This window comes from Akebia trifoliata, chromosome 7, assembly GCF_017979445.1.
Source record: "Akebia trifoliata isolate Shusen 1 chromosome 7, ASM1797944v1, whole genome shotgun sequence".
Lineage (NCBI taxonomy): Eukaryota > Viridiplantae > Streptophyta > Magnoliopsida > Ranunculales > Lardizabalaceae > Akebia > Akebia trifoliata.
This window is the reverse complement of record NC_141381.1, coordinates 29288312-29308474: the sequence shown is the minus strand read 5'-3', so window position 1 is coordinate 29308474 and position 20163 is coordinate 29288312. Positions and strand designations below refer to the sequence as shown.

Here is a 20163-nt window from a genome sequence, read left to right as displayed (position 1 = left end):
ACTAAATTAGTAATGATTTCATCCTTACTAAGGGTCTTTAGGTTCGTCTTGTGGCATCCAAAAACTTGATCTGATTCTCAAGGTTGTAGAGGACAAAATTCTATGAATTTTAAAACAAAACAAATTTCAAAATAAAATTTTTTTTTACCGTCGAATTTCATTTTTAAGTTTGGGAGTTATGTGTAAGTTCGTAGCTGTTCATTTTTAAAACCTTGAAGCAAGCTCAAAATAAATTATTTTTTGACTTTTTTTTTTTTTTTTATCTATCTGAGTCTTTCCATGAAACTTATAGGGCTGTGGCGTTGTATGGCTGATGTGATAATCCATTCGCCAAAACCCTCGCTTGTTTGCATTACTAAATGTCTAAATGGCTATTATTATATTTGGTAAATATTTGCTAAAATTTAATAAACATTAGTAAGGAAATTTTTTTACCAAGTAAGGAAAGTGCACTACTCACTTGTTTGCATTATTAAATGATTATTATTATATTTAGTACAATATTTGCTTAAATTTGCTAATATATTTATTCTCAAATTTTCAGTATAACAACTCTTGCTTGTTTCAAATTCATTCTTGAAAATCTTGGGAATTTATAAATTCACGAGCAAAAATAAATTTGAGTGAAATAATGGTGTAAACTTGGTAAGTTGAGTGATAATGCCGGATTGCATATTAAAATCTGCTTCAGAGGCTTGCTTGTCTGGGGAAAAAAATTAGTAAATTTTTTTTTTTTTTTTAGACCGATGTATTCAAGCAATCTATCCACTTAGAGCACCCCACTAATCCACTTCCCCCACACACACTCCAAGTAATTTCTAGGATAAATTCCTGAGGATGACGCCCAGGGATGACACGAACTCAAGAACTACTCTTCCTAAGATGTGGCCTTGAACATCTCACCAACCCTTCGCGGTCAAATTTATCTCTCATAAAGTGTGATATACCTTCAAGACAATTTAGTAACACAAGGATTTATAACTGCATGAAAAATCTGCTAGATAATATATTTTTCAAGAAAAAATAATTTACCATGCATTTGATGGTGCATTTTGCTTTGAAGCCTGAGAGAACAATTTTCTTATCAGAGCAGCAAAGCGTGAATATTTTTTTCCTCAAGATAACCCCTACTCCCAACATTAAAAGTCTTTGGGTATTTTCTGAAATGCAATCGAACACTGGTAAATATTTTCTCAAGAAATTCATTTTCTCGCAAAAAACCTTTGTGAGACATTTTTTTTCCCAGCAATCAAGCACACTATGAATAAAAGTTCCTATCATTCTGAGGAAGACATCTCATGGGAATATCAATGCAGGGGCTTTTATCAATGGTATCCAAATCGGTGGACCGGGCAGAGAGGACGCAGAGGGGTTTTGCAAGAGAGCTTTTCTATTGTCACACCAACTTTTACTAATGCCACCCCAAGATGTTAGCTAATTCTTTGGTGATTTACCTATGAATTGGGGTGGTGTCAGCAAAAGTTGGTGGGGCAAGAGATTCTCTCTTTTTAAAATAAGAGAGAAAGCAACATGATAACATGTGAATTATGGAGGCAAGGAACACATGGGTGGAAAACAACTCCATTTGCACAATATTTGATGTAGATAATCTCATAACCTAATAGCAGTATTCAACATAATTAAACCACTCAAAACAAGTTCTAACAATTAGGTGATTTATCTTATCGATAAGGCCCCACCGACTGCTTCTGAGTACTCCAAAGGATTGACCCATCTTCTCCCTTTGATACTAGAAACATGGAGATTTTTTTTTCCTAAAAGAGAATTCGCAACTTGGATTCAAGATTGCCCAGAAAAAACTACCAAATACTACTTCGGCAACCTCAATAAAAAAGACAAATTTGCATCTTACTTGGTTCATTTTTCATTCTGGTGGTAGTCATGTAGCAACCAATTTCCATATATCACTCTACAACGACATTCACTAGTTCGTACTCCACCAGCGACAGGTTGTTATCTTCCTTCACAGTGAAATTGGCAGGCTCAGTCACTTCCACACGACCCCATTTGTCCACAGCAAGCCTCATTGATCCCTTGAACATGTCAATTTTCGCATTACGCAGGATTATAGTAGTATCAGGTTTCGCCAAGTCCACTGCATTTTATAGTAAATAACAATAATAAAGCACAAAAAAATAAACAATAATAATAAAATACAAAATAGAAACAAATAAAAGCAAGAAAACACTGGAAGACAAATGATATGTGGTGAAAAAAAAATTAAAGAGAAGTGTCAATTTAGACATAGAATGTACAACGCTTGAGTGAAAATACCAAATAGTTCCAGAGGAGATAGTAACTATAGAAAGCTTCTTCATATAAGTTGAATATGGGTTTACAATACATTGCTATCCCATTGCATGACCAGTTACCTTCCACATAAATAACGGTCAAGGACCAGTAATGAGAGAGTAAATAAAATGCTTAAGAGGTAAAATTTTGTAAAAAGGGCGAAGAGAATGTCTTCATCATTCTCTCTTGTTGATGACATCATAACGAGTACAAAAGTATGCATCAAGCAATCCAATCAATGGACCATATCAACTGTTTTGCTAGTTCAACTAGGTTTTTTTATCTATAATATTGAATCACACTAGCTTGCTATGTAATGCAAGGCTTTTATCCGTAACAAAATTTATTCTATGCAATAATATTATGTCACAATCCACATTCCACCATTTTGGATAAGGCTTTAATGATCACGATGGTTTTGCAGATATGAATGCTTCCTAATTATAGAGTTTGGTTTGCAAATAGGGTAAACAACCCCAAATTTTTGGGTTAAGCATTTGATGATGGCTTTGACAATAGAGTAGGTTGTTAAAGCTTAGTAGTGGCAGTTCAACAAAAGAGACAAGCCTAATCAGAATCTCTGGCACATGGGCCAGTACGATGGCATCTATCTTATACGAAAAGACAGAGAATTGTCCCCTTAACCTAATGCGAATCACAATGCAAAATGTTGGATGTTTAAAATAGAAGCATACAAGGATGCAAAAAGTACTTCTTCAATGAACAAGCGTACAAGGATAGGTACTGTGTTGAAATAGTTAGGTCTGTCGCGTAAATCTCTCTTTAAAATACAGTCATTATCCAAGTTGACACTCGACATAAATACTATGGCTTGGTGAAAACAAAGATGCATACAAACTTCATTATTGACATGATGTAAGCTAAGTAGTAGAAGGTGCATGGAAAGAGAAAACAAGTTGACCCTTATGTTAAACAAGGGTTTAAATTAGACTGGAAAAAATGGTAGGAATGGACCATTACCACTTTCCAGCAGAGAGAATGAATAATTCCATTTAATTTTATTTATGTGTTCTTTTGTTATAAAGTAACCTAATTTATATGGCATCCTCCCGAGTTTCTCCAAACTCCAAAGTCCAGAACCTTCATTAAACCTCTTATCTAAATATGGTCAGACATAACAACGCAAAAGTTGTTGATCAACCCCAAGGGGTTGGCCTAGTGGCAAACCGAGCCTTCATAAGCTCCTCAGGAAGAGTAGGTCAAGTGTTTGAAACCCCACGAAGCTATGAATTGCTTGGGGCCACTCTTCCTGGTCCAGTGGACCCTTGACTCAACCTGTTGACATAGGACTTTCCGACGGGGCGGTGCATGTGACCGCAGGATTAATCCTGCCCAAAGGGTGGGGATAACCACGATATTAAAAAAAACAAAAGTTGTTGATCTCGAAATAAATGAACCTTGAGAATCTGTTTACCAAACAATCCTACATGCTGAAAACAGATGTACACAGATTATTAGAGATAAAGTACCCATTCTACTTAAACAAAGAGGTTGGTGACATCTTTGAAACAAAATATACTTTTTTAACATCTAAACTACCAAGCCGCCAATTTAAATACACATACATCATACCTCCCCTCCTAAGATGCTGTTCAGACATACCACAATGATCAACCCTGCATAACATACAATCTTATCCCAAATGCATAAATGATAGTGAATGCTAATAACAGTTAGACTACACCATTACAATGATCCATAATGCATGATCATCTTTACTATTATAATGATAGAAGGCAGAGAGAAGTGGTTCAACACCAAATTTCGGATCCCGCAAATGCCCCCACTGTTAAATTTAAATTTAATATAATCAGGGACATTTAGGTCGGAAAAAAAAGTCACCCACCACCCTAGAATCACATTGGTTAGTTTTCAAAATTACAAAAAATGTCTTTTTTATAATATAATATTCAAAAACCCTTTAATCAAAGTTTTAGATTACAAATAAGCCCTTTTGATACATGTGTGTTTGCACATGCCACCTAGTATAGTTTAACAATGATTTCAGAATGTTTATACAAATTGGACAGCAAACAATATCCATAATGCATGAGTGCATGTATCCAATAATGGAGTGAAATTTTACAGACCACACACTCTCATTGGTCCACGTGTATTGAAAGGCATCCCATAATTAAAAAAAAAATACCCCTGTTATGTCACGTTGGGATACTTTTCAATACATGAGGACCAATGGGCATGTGTGATCTCGTGTGGCCTCTAAAATGTTGGTCTCCAAAATCGCACTCCCAATAATGCATGTAACCTTTTAAAAACCATTAACCGGAGTCGATACCTTGGTCGTTCCTGGCCGTAAAGACGATAATTCCAGTTTCATCTCCAACCAAGCATTCAGCAATTCGCATTTGACGAACTTGGGGTCCATCAGAGCGACCTTTTTGCAAAACCATCTTCGAACTCACCACCTTCACAGTGAGAGTATGTCCACTTGTGCCTGGACGAAGCTGATCAACCTTGGTGAACACTGGTTTCCTCATACCTGGCTTTGCTTCAGCCATTTCTAACAAACCTTGAAATAGGAAAAGTAATCCAACTTTTCAAAATCAAATATATAAAATAAAATAAACACATAATTTTGCACGATTAAGGGTCAAAAATCATCAAAATCGTAAATTTAAGAGCTTTAGTTCAGATAATACATGCAGACCAATAGAATCAACCAAGAAAATATAGATCCCCAAATTGATAAAGAAATCAATGTATATCAAATGCATTAGCAAACGACATGGGTCACTGAGAGAACAGATGCATCAAATAAACCCCAAATAACAATCAAAACCCTAATCTCTCAATAATAAGTGATTCGTACCGGTACAAGTATGGATTCGTAAATTACTTTACAGAAGTGAGGATCAAAATCAAACCATAGTAATCAGATCGATTAAGCAGATTAGCGATTTCGATTATTGTTTCAGTGAAGAAATAGCAGAGATCGAGACGATTAGGGTTTTGGTGCTCACCTTTGTATCAGAGGCGGAGATAGAGAGCGATTTGGGAGTTCGGAGAGATCTGTTTTATCTGTTGAGGAAAGCGATTATCAATTTGGATTTAGAAGAAAAAGGTGACTGAACTTGTGACCGTTGATCTTAGAACCGGTACGAGTTAATCTTTACCGTCCACGTGGATATTTCCGAGACTTGTAACACGTAGGTAGAGAGTAAGATGAAATGTTAATCACTATCATGTAAGGTGCGTATTTATATTCCTAAATTTACCACGTAAGACATTTTTTAGGATTTTTTTTATATATGGGTTTCCTACACCCTTTGGGATGGGACTAATCCCTATGATCGCATGCCCCAACCCCACAGAAATTTCCCTAACTTACAGTAAATTAAGTCGGAAGATAACCCAATTTCAAACACACAACCAGAAAGAGTAAACGTTTATCACTGATTTTACTGTTGAGTCAACCTCTTACAGATTTAGACCTAATTATTAACCATTACTTTATTTCCAAGGCATCACCATGTCAATAATGCAATTGGGTGACATGTAAATATGAATGAGAAACATTTTTCTAACTAACTTAATAAAGATTTGAGTCTTACTAAAGGTCAATTTTTATTTTTTATTTATTATTATTTTTTTGGGGGGGGGGTGGTTGGGGGGATTTTTGTTTTTAAAAATTGAAGAATTTATCCTCTACAATATATATTGAAGAATTTATCCTCTACAATTTTGAAGTATTGGACCATGTTTATGGATTCCATAAGTTGAGCTCGAGGATCCATAGTGGGGGTGAAATCCTTACTATTTATTAAGGCTAGTTAGACTCAATACGAAATACAACTGTAAAGATTTATGTGTATCCCAATAATATATATTTTGGAGGTATTTATCTTAGAATGAGTCTTAACCATTGGATTTTGTGTCTAGAAAATTAGTATCGTATCCTTATTCATGAGTCACCGAAATCCAATCCCTCACTAAATCATATATTCTTGTAACTATCTCTTTTCTTTTCCTTTTTTCCTATTGGGGATGTCAAATAACGTGCTAGCACAAACGCAGTTAATATGGCAAGTGCACAGAATCATAAATCTTTTTCCTTATATATACCGAAGAAAAAGATCTATGATTTTGTGCACTTACCACGTCAACCACGGACAAATAATGTGTCATTTATTACAAGTCGTTTAGTTACCATTTGTTAGATTGGATTGCACTCGATTCATGTTAGGGTTATGGACCTGCCAAATTAGCCTACAAGCAATTAATTATTTTTCCTAAAATAATTACAAATTGTACCATCAAATTTACTATTTATTTAACTAGTAGGTAGCATATGAAATCACACTCATGTGATTTAAATTTTTATTTCCAAATTTTGGTGTCATCAAACATTTATTCGTCCTTCTCTCATTGTAATAGTAAAGATTATCTTTCACATCATCTTCCAACTCAAAGGCATTCCATCGAGATACATTTTTATAGAGAAGCGCAATCATGTATCTGAAGGAACGCATATCTACGATTCTCGAACTTGTCATGTCAAGGTAGTCAGATTCTCACAATTCTAAAAAAAATTATGCATATAAGGTGCCACATGTACTCCAAAAAAGTCTAGAAATATTTTAGTGAGATTCTATTTTTCACAGCATCGGTTACTTACAACACACCTATCCTTCTGAAATTAAACTACTTTTTAGAGAAGAACATTTTCTCTACTAACTTAATAAGATTTTAAGTCTCATTTTGTTCAAATGGATAATCAAATTGCAATTCAACACTACAACCCTCTATATTTCATTGAAAAACTCAAATCTAAAAGAAAATATTCAAATTATTATTATTTTGAGCTTCATCCAAGGTTTTGAAAATGGATGATCGGAGTACTTTCAAATCTAAAATTAAAATTCAAGAGTGAAAAATAACATTTTTTTGAAGCTTTTTCAAAGTTGGTAGAATTGTCCTCTACAACCCTGTGGGATCGGATCATGTTTTTTTTATGTCACTTCTGAGGTCAACGATCTTTAGTAAGAGTTGAAATCTTACAAAGTTAGTGACGCTAGTAGGACTTTTATATGCATATAGATTGGTGTGTTATAAGTAAAAGTTGGTATGTTAATAGAAGCTTTCTTATTTGATTCAGATTATCCCATTAACAGTTTTGACTCTAGAGATTTGAGTGTTCAGAAGTCAGTTGGGACCCGTTAATGGTTGAAACCTCCAAAACCAAACACAACTGAAATTCAAAAATAAACAAAAATATAAAAATAAATAATGATGCCAAGAACCCTAATCTCCTCTGCAATCCCTTCTCCACTTCCCTCGGTTTCTCCTTCTACAAACCCTAGAAATCTCCACCGTTTCTTCAAACCCGAAGTTCTCAATCGTCGCCATCTCCTCATCTCCCTCACATTCTCAATTAATCCCTTCTTCTCTCCTCTTCAATCTCCAAACATCCTCCCAGTATTGCCAATGCCCGAGGCCTCTTCCAAATGCCGCCAGTTCGCCTCAATAATCGGTAATTTCACCCCCACTTCTCTCCTCTTCAGTGGGTATGATTCAGAATCCATTTTTGCTCATTAGGGTTTCTGTTCCAATAGGTATTTTCTTGTTAGGGCTGGTGAGTCGGAATTCGAGAGTTTAGGGATAATTAATACTAATCCAGTTGCGAAGACATCGGTGGATAGTGGGCTCTCGATAGAAGGAAAGAAACAGACGGTGAGGGCGGCTTTAGCGTTGAAGGAAATGGAAGCTTGTGATGGGAGTTGCTGGATTTGGCCATCTATCACTCAGAGAGCTTATCAGGCTGCGGAGATCATTGCCTCCGTAAATGGGGTCAATCGTAGGTAAATAAATTTTTATTTGAATTGATTTGGATCAAATTTAGCTAATTTTTCAAAATCACAATACTTTAAATATTTCCTCTTTATCGCTCCTGAATTTATCTTTTTTACCATTGCAAAGAAACCAATTAAGAATGACAGACAATCGATTCGTGTACAAAATAAGTTGATATATGATATGATCCCAACCAATACGCTAAAAGCACCTAAGTGATAATGATGTGGAAAGTTAAACCCTTATCTCTTGGGGTTGTAGCACACCTTCATGCCACACGGCCGACATCTATAACGGCCCACTCTATGGAGAATTTCACTCCAGTACCCTTCTTTTTGGGACTCCCTAGTAGCCCGGGTAGCACACTCCACCCCTTAAGTAGTAGTTTCCCCACGATGGTCCACTCTATGGTGGTTTCCACTCGCCCATTCCAAGAATCAAACTTGGGATGTGGTGCTGACTCATACTATTAGATATAAAACTAAGTAATACACCAAAAAAAACCTAGGAAAAATGGTGCTAAAACGTAAGCCTTTATTTCTTTGGGGGCGTAACAATACAATTGAACAAAATCTCTCTGTCAGGTGTTGATTGATTCTCATTTCACTTCTTGCATTTTTTTTGGCAGCCGTATAGTTCCCGAATACAGCTTTTTGGATGCTCGTGGTCTGGGAGCTTATGAAGGCAAGAATTTGGATGACATTGCAGAGGTGAGATTTGCAACAACTTCAAAGTGTATTAGTTCTGATGGAAGCAAAATGTCTGGTACTACACTGTCTCTTTTACCGCATAATGGCAGGAAAGGTTCCGTGTCACTTGAAAAGCTCAATTTTATGGATTTCTACAGACGTCACTTATTTCTATCAGAAGATGAACTTGAGTTATTGATTTAGGTTAAAGATCCTTCCCATGTGAATTTGGATTACACACACATGTGCACTTTGGTGAATTTATAATTTTGTTTTAATCTGCTTTAATTTTTTTCTTAACAAAAACACATCAGGTGTATGCGTCGGATAGTATTTCTCCAAGAATCAAGCCACCACCTATTAATGATGGAACCCCAAATGAGAGTGTTGCGGACGTGTTTGTTCGCATAACACAGCTCATGTCAATTCTAGAGACCCAGTATTCAGGGGATACAGTGATCATTGTCTCACCAGATTCCGATAACTTGACGGTTCTACAAGCTGGTTTAATTGGATTGGATCTACGCAAGTAAGCATATAGTCTTTAAATACAAGCATACTGAAACACGCCTTAGTAATTAAGTTCTTACTATAATGATGCACCATGTTTTGATGGGTTTCCTTTGTTTGGTAATTTGCAGGCACACGGATCTGTCATTTGGTCCTGGTGAAGTCAGATTTTTCGACGACAAGACCATACCTACGTACAAGCAACCTGCCTATGGCCTTTATAAGTGTGAAAACCCACCAAGCTGTAACTGAAAACTTATCCTTATTTTTTATATTTATGATCACAATTCACAAAGACCTACTATATCTGTTTATCTTTAGGAAATCTCCAAACCACACGTGAATGCTTTTGTACTGCAAAGTTGAAATCATGGGGTTGGTTCACCAGTTTAATAACGATTCAAAATGATTTCTGAGCCACATAGTTCCCTTCTTTTTACTCAGATTTTTTCAAGTAACCTTTCTTACAGAATATCATGCATGCAGACTCAAAACTGAGAAGGTTGGGAAAGGATAGGTATGATAACCCATTTGATAATCTATTGTACTGTTGGGATTTTCACCTAAGCATATAAAGCTATTAAAAGTTAACATAGATAAACTATGCTTACCTGAAGCAAATATCTTAACTGACACCAAATATTTGAGTGGAGAAAATTTCATTAGAAGGTGAAGAAATACGTCAAGAAAATATTATGTTCCTCCATTTAATTATGTCTAAATCCATGTATGTTGTTATTGCAAGTGTGTTCATATCCACTCTCATGGTCCAGCTTTGGTATCTCATTTTCCTTGTTCAAGCTTCATGTTGTAACATATGCTTTACATATAGTGGTTATTGGAAAAGTGAAAGTGAAAAAAAAAAAAAACAGATCATAATGTTGGTAAATCCATAATCATATATCCGCACAAGTAGGTAACTAAACACCCTTTTCTATGGGAAAAGTGGCACCCGAACCGAGAAGTGTTCCTCTCTATACTTGTTAAATAATGGACCTCTCTTCTTCTATTTGCTTTTCTTAACTGCCTGCAATAATAAGAGCTAGACTTTTAGAACTTAACTATCAAAGAACAGGGGAAATGATATAAATTAAAAGGTTATGATGGAATAAAAATTGACAAGAGTGACTAATCAGTGTGAAACTGTTTGCATATATCTGTAAAGTTTGTATTTTGAATATTTGTGCTATTTATTCAATTATGAATCTCTGCATGAAATTTCACCCTTTTCGCTAGCAGAGTAAGTTCCCACAATTCATTCACATAATAAAGGAAATTGTACACCACATGATCAGTGATGAACCATTTAAATCTCCTCGAACCCTTTTCTTAATGCTGGTGCATGCATGCAAGATTACACGGAAACAGGGCCATATACTATCCGATGTGTTTGGATCGAGTCAAAATGAAAAACTTACGGTGCCCGTACACTTTTACCACACCACACTTTATATATGTTTGTAACAAGTCATGAGGATATAAATGTTCTACAGAGCCAACATGCTGGAAATAGATTTAAAAGGGAGCTCAACTTTTCTCTTCAAACCAAAAGAAATGTCATCACAGAAAATAAAATAGAGTCATGTTCCATGAAATTTCTTGAAAGAAATTACCAAGATCAAGATGATTCTTCACAACATTGTGGACATGGGTGCAACAAAAAAAGGGATAAACATGAAGCATAGAAAGATGGCAGTTCAAGGCTACCCTCATGTCGAAAACTACAATGAAACCATGAGAATAAACATGAAGCATATTGACAATCCAATGTAAAGGAAACACATACAGAAGTTTGGGTGAATTACCATTTCGTTGAGTTGAATTTGACGAATTTATGATTCTGGCTCACTGTTCATTTTAATTACCAAAATGTGAACGGTAACAAATTTGGAGGTTTTATAGTGACTATTCCGCAGGTTTAAAGTGACTATCCTGCTAAAAATAGTGAAACCTGCGAAATCGTCACTTCAAACCCTCCGAATTTGTTATCTTTCACATTTTGGTAATTAAAATGAACAGTGAACCGGAATCATAAATTCGTCAAAAGTTGATCACATTTTCATAAATATTCCTAGAAGTTTCTATCATCTAAATGGAAATGAGTTATAACAATCTTTTTATTTTATAGGATGCTAAATCCCTAAACATTCTTGTAAACTAATTTGCTATAATTTCTCTTGCTATTGAATTTATGGACTAGTAGATGTCTCATTCTCAGGAGGGATCTCCAAAAATAAATAAATAAAAAGAAAAAAAAAATCTACATTTCCTACATGATGCAGATACAAATATGGTAAATTTATAATCTTCAGTGAAACACTTCTTAAGAAACTGGTTCACTTACTCGAAATTATCTTCTTTTTCTCATTGGCGAAGACCGTAGCAATCTCACCCTGAGCCAAATGAAATAGGTTACACAAGAGAGAGAGAGAGAGAGAGAGAGAGAGAGAGAGAGAAGATGTACAAATGCCATCAAGAACATAAAGAATTTTTTTATAAAAAGAAAAATGAGAAAAAAATACAGAAAGAGTTGTATATTTACAAATATGTGAATATTCATTGATTAAATGAATTATTTGATTTGGTGGGTTTACTAAAGATTATGCATTAATTTCACGGTAGGACATGGAATTACAATTAAATTTCTGTTTTATTAAGTAGCTATATAATTTTAATTTGATCACTGTTGCATATATTTCAAAATGTAAAAGAAGTATTAATATATATATTTCTGCATTTAGAGATTGTATACTCAAGTTATTGAATCGAAATGATCACATACCTTTCGATTCTTGTTATCTAGAGGTTGGACTTCAATACCAAGAATTGATCCAGCATCATCATCAGTAACCAAATAAGTTGGTTTATTTGCTCCTACACCCAAAAAAGAATTCAAGCTCACATTTGAATATATAACCTCAGCAATATTGGAACAGAAAAACTATAATCACCATCAATGTAGTTTACAGATCTGTCGTCATCCGAATAGCGAACCCACTAGTAATGCAAAACATTAGAAAGAATTAAAAATGGGCATTAATTTTAATTAGTTATATAAAAATAAAAAATTAGATTCAAAGAAAAAAAAGAACATATCCTCTAAATTAATTAAGAGTTTACTTTGAAATCACAACTTGTTGTTCCATTGATAGAGTATCCACATGCTTGAATTTCTCGCCCCGGAATCGCTTCACCTGAAATTTGAAGGCCTTCTATTGCTGGTAAAGGATCATTTTCTGCCATTGAAATTTGTATATATTATCTTTATTGATCAACAACAGTAAAATAATAGATGGAGTTGAACAATAAATTATTACCTTCAAGAGAAACTGGGGAGCTTGACATATCTCTCTTAATAACTACAAAAAATAAAAGCTAAATAAAAGAACAAACTATAATTAAATTCAACAAGTTTTTGTTTCTTTTCTTAATTAATTTTCAAGATTACTGATACCAAGCTTTAAGTACTCTCTAGAATCAAATCTCCTAACAAGAAAATTAATTTAGTATACAGAACCCAATTGAGTAACACAAAACAGATTAATTTCTCCTCAGAATTTTGAAAAAATAAAATAAAAAATTTGCATTAAAACTGGTTTGAACCCATAGAAATCAAATCAAATTAAGTAAAATCGTTTACCAAAAAAAGAGATGAAATCATCAGAGTTTCTGCATTATAATAATCCTTCTATATATCAGACTCAAATCTTACCTCTGAAACAGAGAGAGAGAGAGAGAGATGGGTTGGTAAGGAGATGTTTACCAAGAGGAGTAGGCAGCCATGCAATGTAGGGAGCGGATCCTCCGTAGAAATGTCAATGTTCGTAAACAAAACGTCACGCATTTTTTGTTGACTAAAGACTTTGACACTTAGAATACTTTGAAGATCAATTTCTGGAGTGCCGCTCCAAACTTCTTCAATGCATAGGAGGAGGGATTTTACTTTTACCTTAAGTCCTTATAAACGTGTAAGCTGGTTGGATAAGGGAATTCCATACACGCCTATGAGAAAAAAAAAAAAAAAATTGATCACAGGACCCGGGACCAATCATATGAGCCAAGCATGTTTTGAATGGCATCCCTAATTTACAAAATTACCCTCGTTTAAGCCTAAGGTGCCTCCACCGCAGAGTCGTGATCATTTTCTTGTTTTCGATAAATGTTTTTTTTTTTTTTCATTTTATAGAACAATTAAATTGTCTCCCTATCTTAACTTAAATATTTTAATTCCCAGATTTAAAATTTTCAAAATTAAAATAAAGGAAAATGCTTAACTAACTGAGCTCGAGCTCGACACTGCTGATGTGGCAAGGTATCCGGAACCATAGATTTTTCTCCTTGTATCTTGAGGGAAAAAAATCTATGGTTCTGAGTACCCCACCACATCAGCAGTGTGAGTGCATACAGTTTTAAACAACTCTAAAATGAATTGTATATTGAAATGAGAATTTCACAATTTTTTGAGCATATTTTGTTGAAGGGAGCTGATATTTTAATAGAAAGTCTTCACTCAGTACTCGGCTGATGTCTTACGGACACGGGACCATAAATTGTTATGTGTCCATAACATGTCAGCCGGGTGAAGACTTTCTAGTTAGAAAATCATCATTCTTTGATAAATCAGCCTTACTAGAAACTCCATCCATGCGGAGAAGAGAATTGGGACGGCACTGCAGATATGAATTATTGTTTGCTCAAAGCTTAACGATATTATTGGGCTTTGGTCTGTCTAAGAGATCATTCAATGGGGCCCAATGGTAGGAAAGTAAGTGTGTGGTATGTGGACCAAAAAGCCGAACTAAAACCCAAGTGTTGAACTTAAATAAATAACTTTGGGTCTGACAACATCTAACCCAAGCCCGATCCTCTTTACAGCACTCACGCAAGTCCAATCCAACACTCGAAAGATGAAAATCTTAGAGAAGCCCTCTTCAAAATCAATATAATATTTGATAGATTTCTTAAAGAAAACCACCCACCCACCCTCTTCGACAAAGAAATGGCTCTATAAATAAAAAATGACTTTTCAAATATAGTCATGGATTTAAATCTAGTCGGATCCATCTTGGGTATCGTCCACCATCGAGACTGGATAGACAAATCATCTCAAACCTGACGTGTTTCTCAAAAATCAGTCCATTGTCTCATTGTTGACCGAGATGATTCAGTCTTGTTCATGGACGAGACCATACGTCAAAAAGTGTTTTAAATCCTTGAATATAGATGGATGACACTGACCTCCAGTGCTAGTGAGCAAAGGAATTAATGAAGACATGAAAGAAGATAAAATGGGTTCTAATGAAATAGATGATGAGAAATGACAGAGAGCCTATATTAATTGTTAATCATCAAAGACTAATGATAAAACAACGCGATCTATATGCAGCTGATGTGGCAAGTGCACAGAACCGTAGATCTTTTTCCTTGTGTATCTCAAAGAAAAAGATCTATGGTTCTGTGCATTTGCCACATAATCCAAGTACAGATTGAGTATGTTTTAGTGGGTCCCTTTATCATATGACTCATCATCAAATGCAAAGAAAAGGGAGAATAGATTCTCTCACAATTTTCCTCTCTCAAATCAAATGTTCCTTCTGATCATGAGAAAAAAAAAACCCACAAAGCGCTCACATTAAAAAACTCTGTATCCGCGAGTAGAAAGAACAGGAATATCACAGGGAACGCAGAAATCACAAGTGGATCTCACTCTTTAAAGAAAAATTTGGCAAATAGTCTTACAAATGATGCTGCAAATACACAAAAACTAAAGAAAACATGAAAGGGTTAAGACTATGTAATAACACACCCTTTACAGAAAATGACAACCTGAGTTTTAAAAATGCAACTCTACTTGTTAAAAAAACAAGCCCCTTTTCTTCCCTTTCCTTTTCTCATTAGCCTGCAATGATAAGAATTAACCCTTTGTAAGTAGGCTATTGAAACAGAGTAAAGCAAAAGAGTTGTGATTTTCTGACTCGGAAATTTTCACTCGGTTGACATGGCGAGTGCAAAGAAGCACATAGATCTTTTCCTTTGGGATACACAAGGAAAAAGATCTACGGTTCTAACAGAGTAAAGCAAGAGAGTCGTGATTTTCTAACTTAAAATTTTTCACTAGGTAGATGTGGCAAGTGCACAGAACCATAGATCTTTTCCTTCAGGATACACAAGGAAAAAGATCTACGGTTCTGTAAACTTGCCACGTCAACCAAGTGAAAATGTTCGAGTCAGAAAATCATTATTCAAGGCAAAATATTTTAGGTCAAACCTGTAAATTATAACAAAAAAATATTTTCTAAAGTGATTGTAAAGCATCCACAACTGAATTTTCAATGCATTTTAGGACATCGTGTGCTTAAAATCTTTTAGGTAAGTGAACAAACAGAGAGATTTTCTTGGGAGGTCTACTTTCCAAAATATTTGTCAGAAAGCCTCCCAAGACAAGCCTTCGACAAATTCTGATATTTGTCACATCTGAAAGATTGATAGAAAATCCTTCTCCACTCATATTAGAAAACTTGAGGCCAGAAGGTTTTTTGTTTGGTGAAGAACGCTTGAAAAGGGATACTATCAAAGAAGAGTTTCTATCTAGTCTGAATGGGGGAAATTAGTTGGATACAAAAGTCTTGAGCAAAGTGGATCGACAAAAGAGAGAAAAAATACTAAATTTTTAGATAAGGTTTACTAAGTAGAAGAAGATTCAACACAATTTCTCTTCTACAAGAAGAGAAGAGGAGAAGATTAAAGATGTTATTGTGGACTTCTAATATTTTCTTTATTAGGAACTAAACCATTATTATCTAAGATGCCCAGATACAAACACCAAGACCGATGGCATTAAACAAGGATACGATGACACCTTGTTTACCAGAATCCAAGGCACAGATACAGACATCATGATGAATTGTCATACCTTTTAGCTTTTTTGAGCTAATGTTGACAAGATAAACAAGAAAATTGTTGAGGTAGGAAAATAACAAATAGCACAACAAAATAAAAATTGTAATAAAAAAAATTGTAATGTTGATTATGTCATAGTTTCATGCCAATAAAAGGGTATGCAGGCATATTGAATTATCCAGATATCATAGATTGCTATCCTAGTCTTGATGGGCTGAGTTTCAAACAAATTTCATCAGGATCCTAGGATAGGTTAGAAAGTTCAATTATGGAAGTTCTAAAGCACCGGCCAGAATGAGTAAAGAACCTGCTCTAGGTCCATATTACTTTTCAATGGTTTCTATAAGAGAGATTAGAAAACATAAAGGAGGATTCCAGGAGAAGTGGAGTTCCATAATAATGCATCTCTTACTAAGGCTATGTTTGGATTGAGGGAAGTGGAGAGAAGAGAAACTCATTAAAGAGAAGAGGAGAAACTCAATTTCTCTCCATTGTGTTTGGATTGACAGGAGAGAACTTGGGACAACTTTGGAATTTTAAAATATCTTAAAAGAGATCTAGGGGCAGAGTTGGAATTATAAAATATTTTAAAAGGGTTTCTCTCCATTTCTCTCCTCTTCTCTCCACTTTTGGAGAGAAAGAAAGCTCACCTTTTTTTCTCTCCAATTCTTTTCTCTTCTTTCCCCACTTAACAATCCAAACAAGAGAAGTAGAGAGAAACTCATTTATTTTCTCCTCTTCTCTTCTCTCCATTTCTCTCAATCCAAACACAGTGTAAATGTCCCATTACAAACTTTAATATTCTTGACCAATTCTCACAGTTTCGAACAATATCATATTTTTGTTTTATCTGTCAAGGCAACTTGTCCAAGAAAGATAGATTCTTGATGGGGGGTGGGGTTCTCATCATAAATGAGCGAATCATTTCTAAAGTCCAAACCAGTATTACTTGTAAAATAGATATGCAAATTAGTTTTGTGGATTCTATAAATAGCCAAGTGGTATTGGCTTTGAGCAACCAGTTTCACACCTTCTTTATCAGCGAATTCCGGTACTCTCGCACTACTTCTTTCTTTCTATTTTGTTGACCCTATTTGTACCTTCCCATAATTTCATCCATAAATTCCAATCATCACTAATTAGAAAGAGTAACATGTCAATAACTCAAGGAGATGGTCAATCCAGTTTCAAATCTTTCGAAGAATAAAACATATTATTTATTTGCAGAATTGTGAAATTGATATTGCAACAGGAAGCCTGTGTAGGTAAACTATGCTGCTTGAAGAATCAATGTTGTGCTAAACCAGTTTAAATACACTAATCTATATGTCAAAAAAGTACACCACTCTACCATATGGTAAAAAACAAGTACAAAATCATACCTTTATAATAAACAATCTCATGATAAGCACAATGGTATCTCTTAACCTGCAGAACAAATAAAATGGCAAAATCAGAGACAGATCATCATAGAACTCAGGATGGGCAATGCTTAATAGATAATAAAAGAGAGCTTCTATTGCCACACCAACTTTTACTAACGGCACCCCAAAATGTATGCTAATTCTTTGGTGATTTACATATAAATTGGGGTGGCATTAGCAAAAGTTGGTGTGGCTCTCTAATAAAAAAGCATGTCCTCAACCAATTACTGAAGACATCCATCTGTAATCTTGGAATGTTGTTATCCAGCCATATTTACCCGATGACCACCTGAATTTTGGAACCAAGAAAACAGCATCCTTTCTGTGGGTTCAAGGAATCTTCCCACCAGGATTTCCTTTGCAAGTGGTACATGACTCAATTTGGAGATCTTCTAGAGGTTTTTAATGATTATTTCTACTCATTTTGCACAATTTGACAATGTTAAGCTGAGGAAAAGTTAGTAATAGATTGAATTGAAAGGCTAAATACGATTTGTGTTGTAAACTCAAAATATTTTGGATAAGGCATAATGATAGTGCTGTTATTAAGTGGCTAATGGTTTAGAAACAGAACTGTCAGTGAGAATTTGACATTTTTTGACATAATAGCCTTGTGTGGCTTTGACAACTGTGTTTATTTCTGAAGAAAAGATTCAAAGAAGAATATTAAATCAAAGTTTATGATTAAAAGTAGGTTTAAGTCACGTGAGGTATTTTATGATTAAAATGAAACTAAGTCTGCAGTATTACCACTCACAGATTTTACCAACCCACAAAGTGGGTACCCTCAAGTAATGTGGAGTATTGACATAAAGATCTCTTATAAGTGAAAAAAACTTAATAATGCTTTTTCATTATGTGAAATTTAAACAACATATTGTCCAAGAGGCCTTCATTTTGCGAGGTACTCTTTTCTCTCAATTCCTTGGCAATTGTGATTTGACTATTCATCAAATATACTATTTTAGTGGCATAAGGACATCTTGGAACTTACAAGCTACTATCTGTCGTTCGTAAAAGATGTTCAACGCCACTAGAATGTAGTATTGAAAATGCTGTAGCATGCCCATAGGGGATCAAAACCTGCAAACGCAAAATATAACATGTTATTCAGAACACACATTAAAAAAAAGAAAACGATAAGCAGTTAGACCTGATGGCTATGCCATTTTGACATGTTAATATTAGGGGTGCAACTTGGTCAGGTTCAACTGAGAACCGAACCAATCAATAACCTTGGGCTGGTTTGGAACAAGTTGCGGTTCGGTTCCAGGTTACAAAAATGGAGAACCGACCTATTTGGTTTGGTTCTCGGTTCAAGGCTTGTATTGAACCGAACCCTTGTATTATATATATCTAGGGGGAGTTCGAGGGCCATACACAAAACCAAACATTGTGCCAAACATTTTTCTATATGTAGGTTAGAAGTTTCGGAATGGGCTGATTTTTGTGAGGATGATCCCTATGGTGAGGAGATCATCCTCACCAAAAATCATCCCATTCCGAAACTTCTAACCCCATTAAAAGTGGTTTACAAAAATTGGACGGTTCACGATTCTTTAACTTGTAAACTGGGGTTAGAAGTTTTGGAATGGGCTAATTTTTTGTGAGGAGGATCTCCTCACCATAGGGATCATCCTTCCCAAAAATCAGCCCATTCCGAAACTTCTAACCCATATATTGAAAAATGTTTGGTACAATGTTTGGTTTTGCATAGGGGAAGGCTAATGTTCAAGACTTCATGTGGACGTTAGCATTCTCCACCACATTCAGGGGCAAAGCTAGTAAGGAGCTGGTGGGGGCAATTGCCCCCACAGAACTTTGAGAAACCCCTATATTTTCAATTAACTACATGCCCCATTTGTCCCCACTCCTTCACCTCTCTCCCCATTTGCCCCCACACCCTCACCTCCCTCCAATTTTTGCCCCCATAGAAGTTTGAGACACCCCTATATTTTCAACTAATTACATGCCCATTTGTCCCCACTCCCTCACCTCTTTAATTTTTTGTTGATGACATTGCCTCCTGACCGGGACTTCTCAAATATTTATTGGAAATGACCTAAATATCATTTTCTTCAACTACTAACTAAAAACCTTTTAATTTCTCTCTAAAACCATTCATCTTCATTATACAACTAACCATAGTTTGCCCCCACTACAGGAAAATCCTGACTCCGCCCTTGAGCACATTTTTTTTCAATAATACCCTTCCCCATTTTGTCTTTCAATGAAAAAGACAAGGGTATGTTAGTCTTTTACATAATAAATACATTTATTCTGTCCTTAATAAATGAATTTATTATGTTGGCATCGATTGTCAAAGCATTACTACGAAAAATGCATTTAAATCAAAGGACTAAAATTCCCTTAGCATTTATTATGTAAACAAGCATTTTCAATGTAAAAGACCAACATATCCTTGTCTTTTTCACTAAAAGACAGACTGCAGAGGGGTATTATTGGAAAGTGAATTTGGTGGACGATGCTAACAT

General features: G+C 35.1%; 4 protein-coding genes across 9 annotated transcripts in view; 1 reads left to right on the top strand and 3 right to left on the bottom strand.

Moving 5' to 3' along the window:
• Window positions 1-1565: 1565 nt before the first annotated feature.
• LOC147398866 (uncharacterized protein At4g28440-like) lies at window positions 1566-5467 on the bottom strand. 2 transcript variants are annotated; one of them, XR_015180059.1, is made up of 4 exons: window positions 5316-5467; window positions 4631-4864; window positions 1874-2116; window positions 1566-1775 (listed from the first exon to the last, which is right to left on the bottom strand). XR_015180059.1 is itself a non-coding variant. In XM_086448202.1 (3 exons), exons 2-3 carry the CDS (start codon window positions 4851-4853, stop codon window positions 1926-1928), a joined length of 414 nt encoding a protein of 137 aa, XP_086304328.1. In that variant the 5' UTR covers window positions 4854-4864; window positions 5316-5467; the 3' UTR covers window positions 1870-1925. The 2 variants fall into 2 exon arrangements, 1 of the variants encoding a protein (XP_086304328.1); XM_086448202.1 differs by lacking the exon at window positions 1566-1775 and having other exon boundaries at window positions 1870-2116.
• A 2018-nt stretch (window positions 5468-7485) lies between these two features.
• LOC147398865 (Phosphoglycerate mutase family protein) lies at window positions 7486-9764 on the top strand. Its single transcript, XM_086448198.1, has 5 exons — window positions 7486-7825; window positions 7908-8153; window positions 8774-8855; window positions 9149-9363; window positions 9476-9764. Exons 1-5 carry the CDS (start codon window positions 7800-7802, stop codon window positions 9594-9596), a joined length of 690 nt encoding a protein of 229 aa, XP_086304324.1. The 5' UTR covers window positions 7486-7799; the 3' UTR covers window positions 9597-9764.
• A 227-nt stretch (window positions 9765-9991) lies between these two features.
• LOC147398864 (uncharacterized) lies at window positions 9992-13203 on the bottom strand. Of its 3 annotated transcripts, none has more exons than XM_086448199.1 (7): window positions 13108-13203; window positions 12662-12719; window positions 12465-12580; window positions 12296-12341; window positions 12127-12218; window positions 11689-11737; window positions 9992-10371 (listed from the first exon to the last, which is right to left on the bottom strand). In XM_086448199.1, exons 1-7 carry the CDS (start codon window positions 13186-13188, stop codon window positions 10364-10366), a joined length of 450 nt encoding a protein of 149 aa, XP_086304325.1. In that variant the 5' UTR covers window positions 13189-13203; the 3' UTR covers window positions 9992-10363. The 3 variants fall into 3 exon arrangements, with proteins under 3 accessions (XP_086304325.1, XP_086304326.1, XP_086304327.1); XM_086448200.1 differs by lacking the exon at window positions 13108-13203 and adding an exon at window positions 12985-13067 and having other exon boundaries at window positions 9994-10371; XM_086448201.1 differs by lacking the exon at window positions 13108-13203 and adding an exon at window positions 12985-13072 and having other exon boundaries at window positions 9995-10371; window positions 12662-12703.
• Window positions 13204-15014: 1811 nt separating this feature from the next.
• The window catches only part of LOC147398863 (uncharacterized), a 28389-nt gene continuing 23240 nt past the window's right edge, over window positions 15015-20163 (bottom strand). For all 3 annotated transcript variants that reach the window (XM_086448196.1, XM_086448195.1, XM_086448197.1), the window contains 3 exons: window positions 18663-18751; window positions 17627-17672; window positions 15015-15243 (listed from right to left, as the gene is read on the bottom strand). In XM_086448196.1, the coding sequence (XP_086304322.1) occupies window positions 15199-15243; window positions 17627-17672; window positions 18663-18751 (180 nt within the window). In that variant the 3' untranslated portion in view covers window positions 15015-15198. The remainder of the gene's footprint in view (window positions 15244-17626; window positions 17673-18662; window positions 18752-20163) is intronic.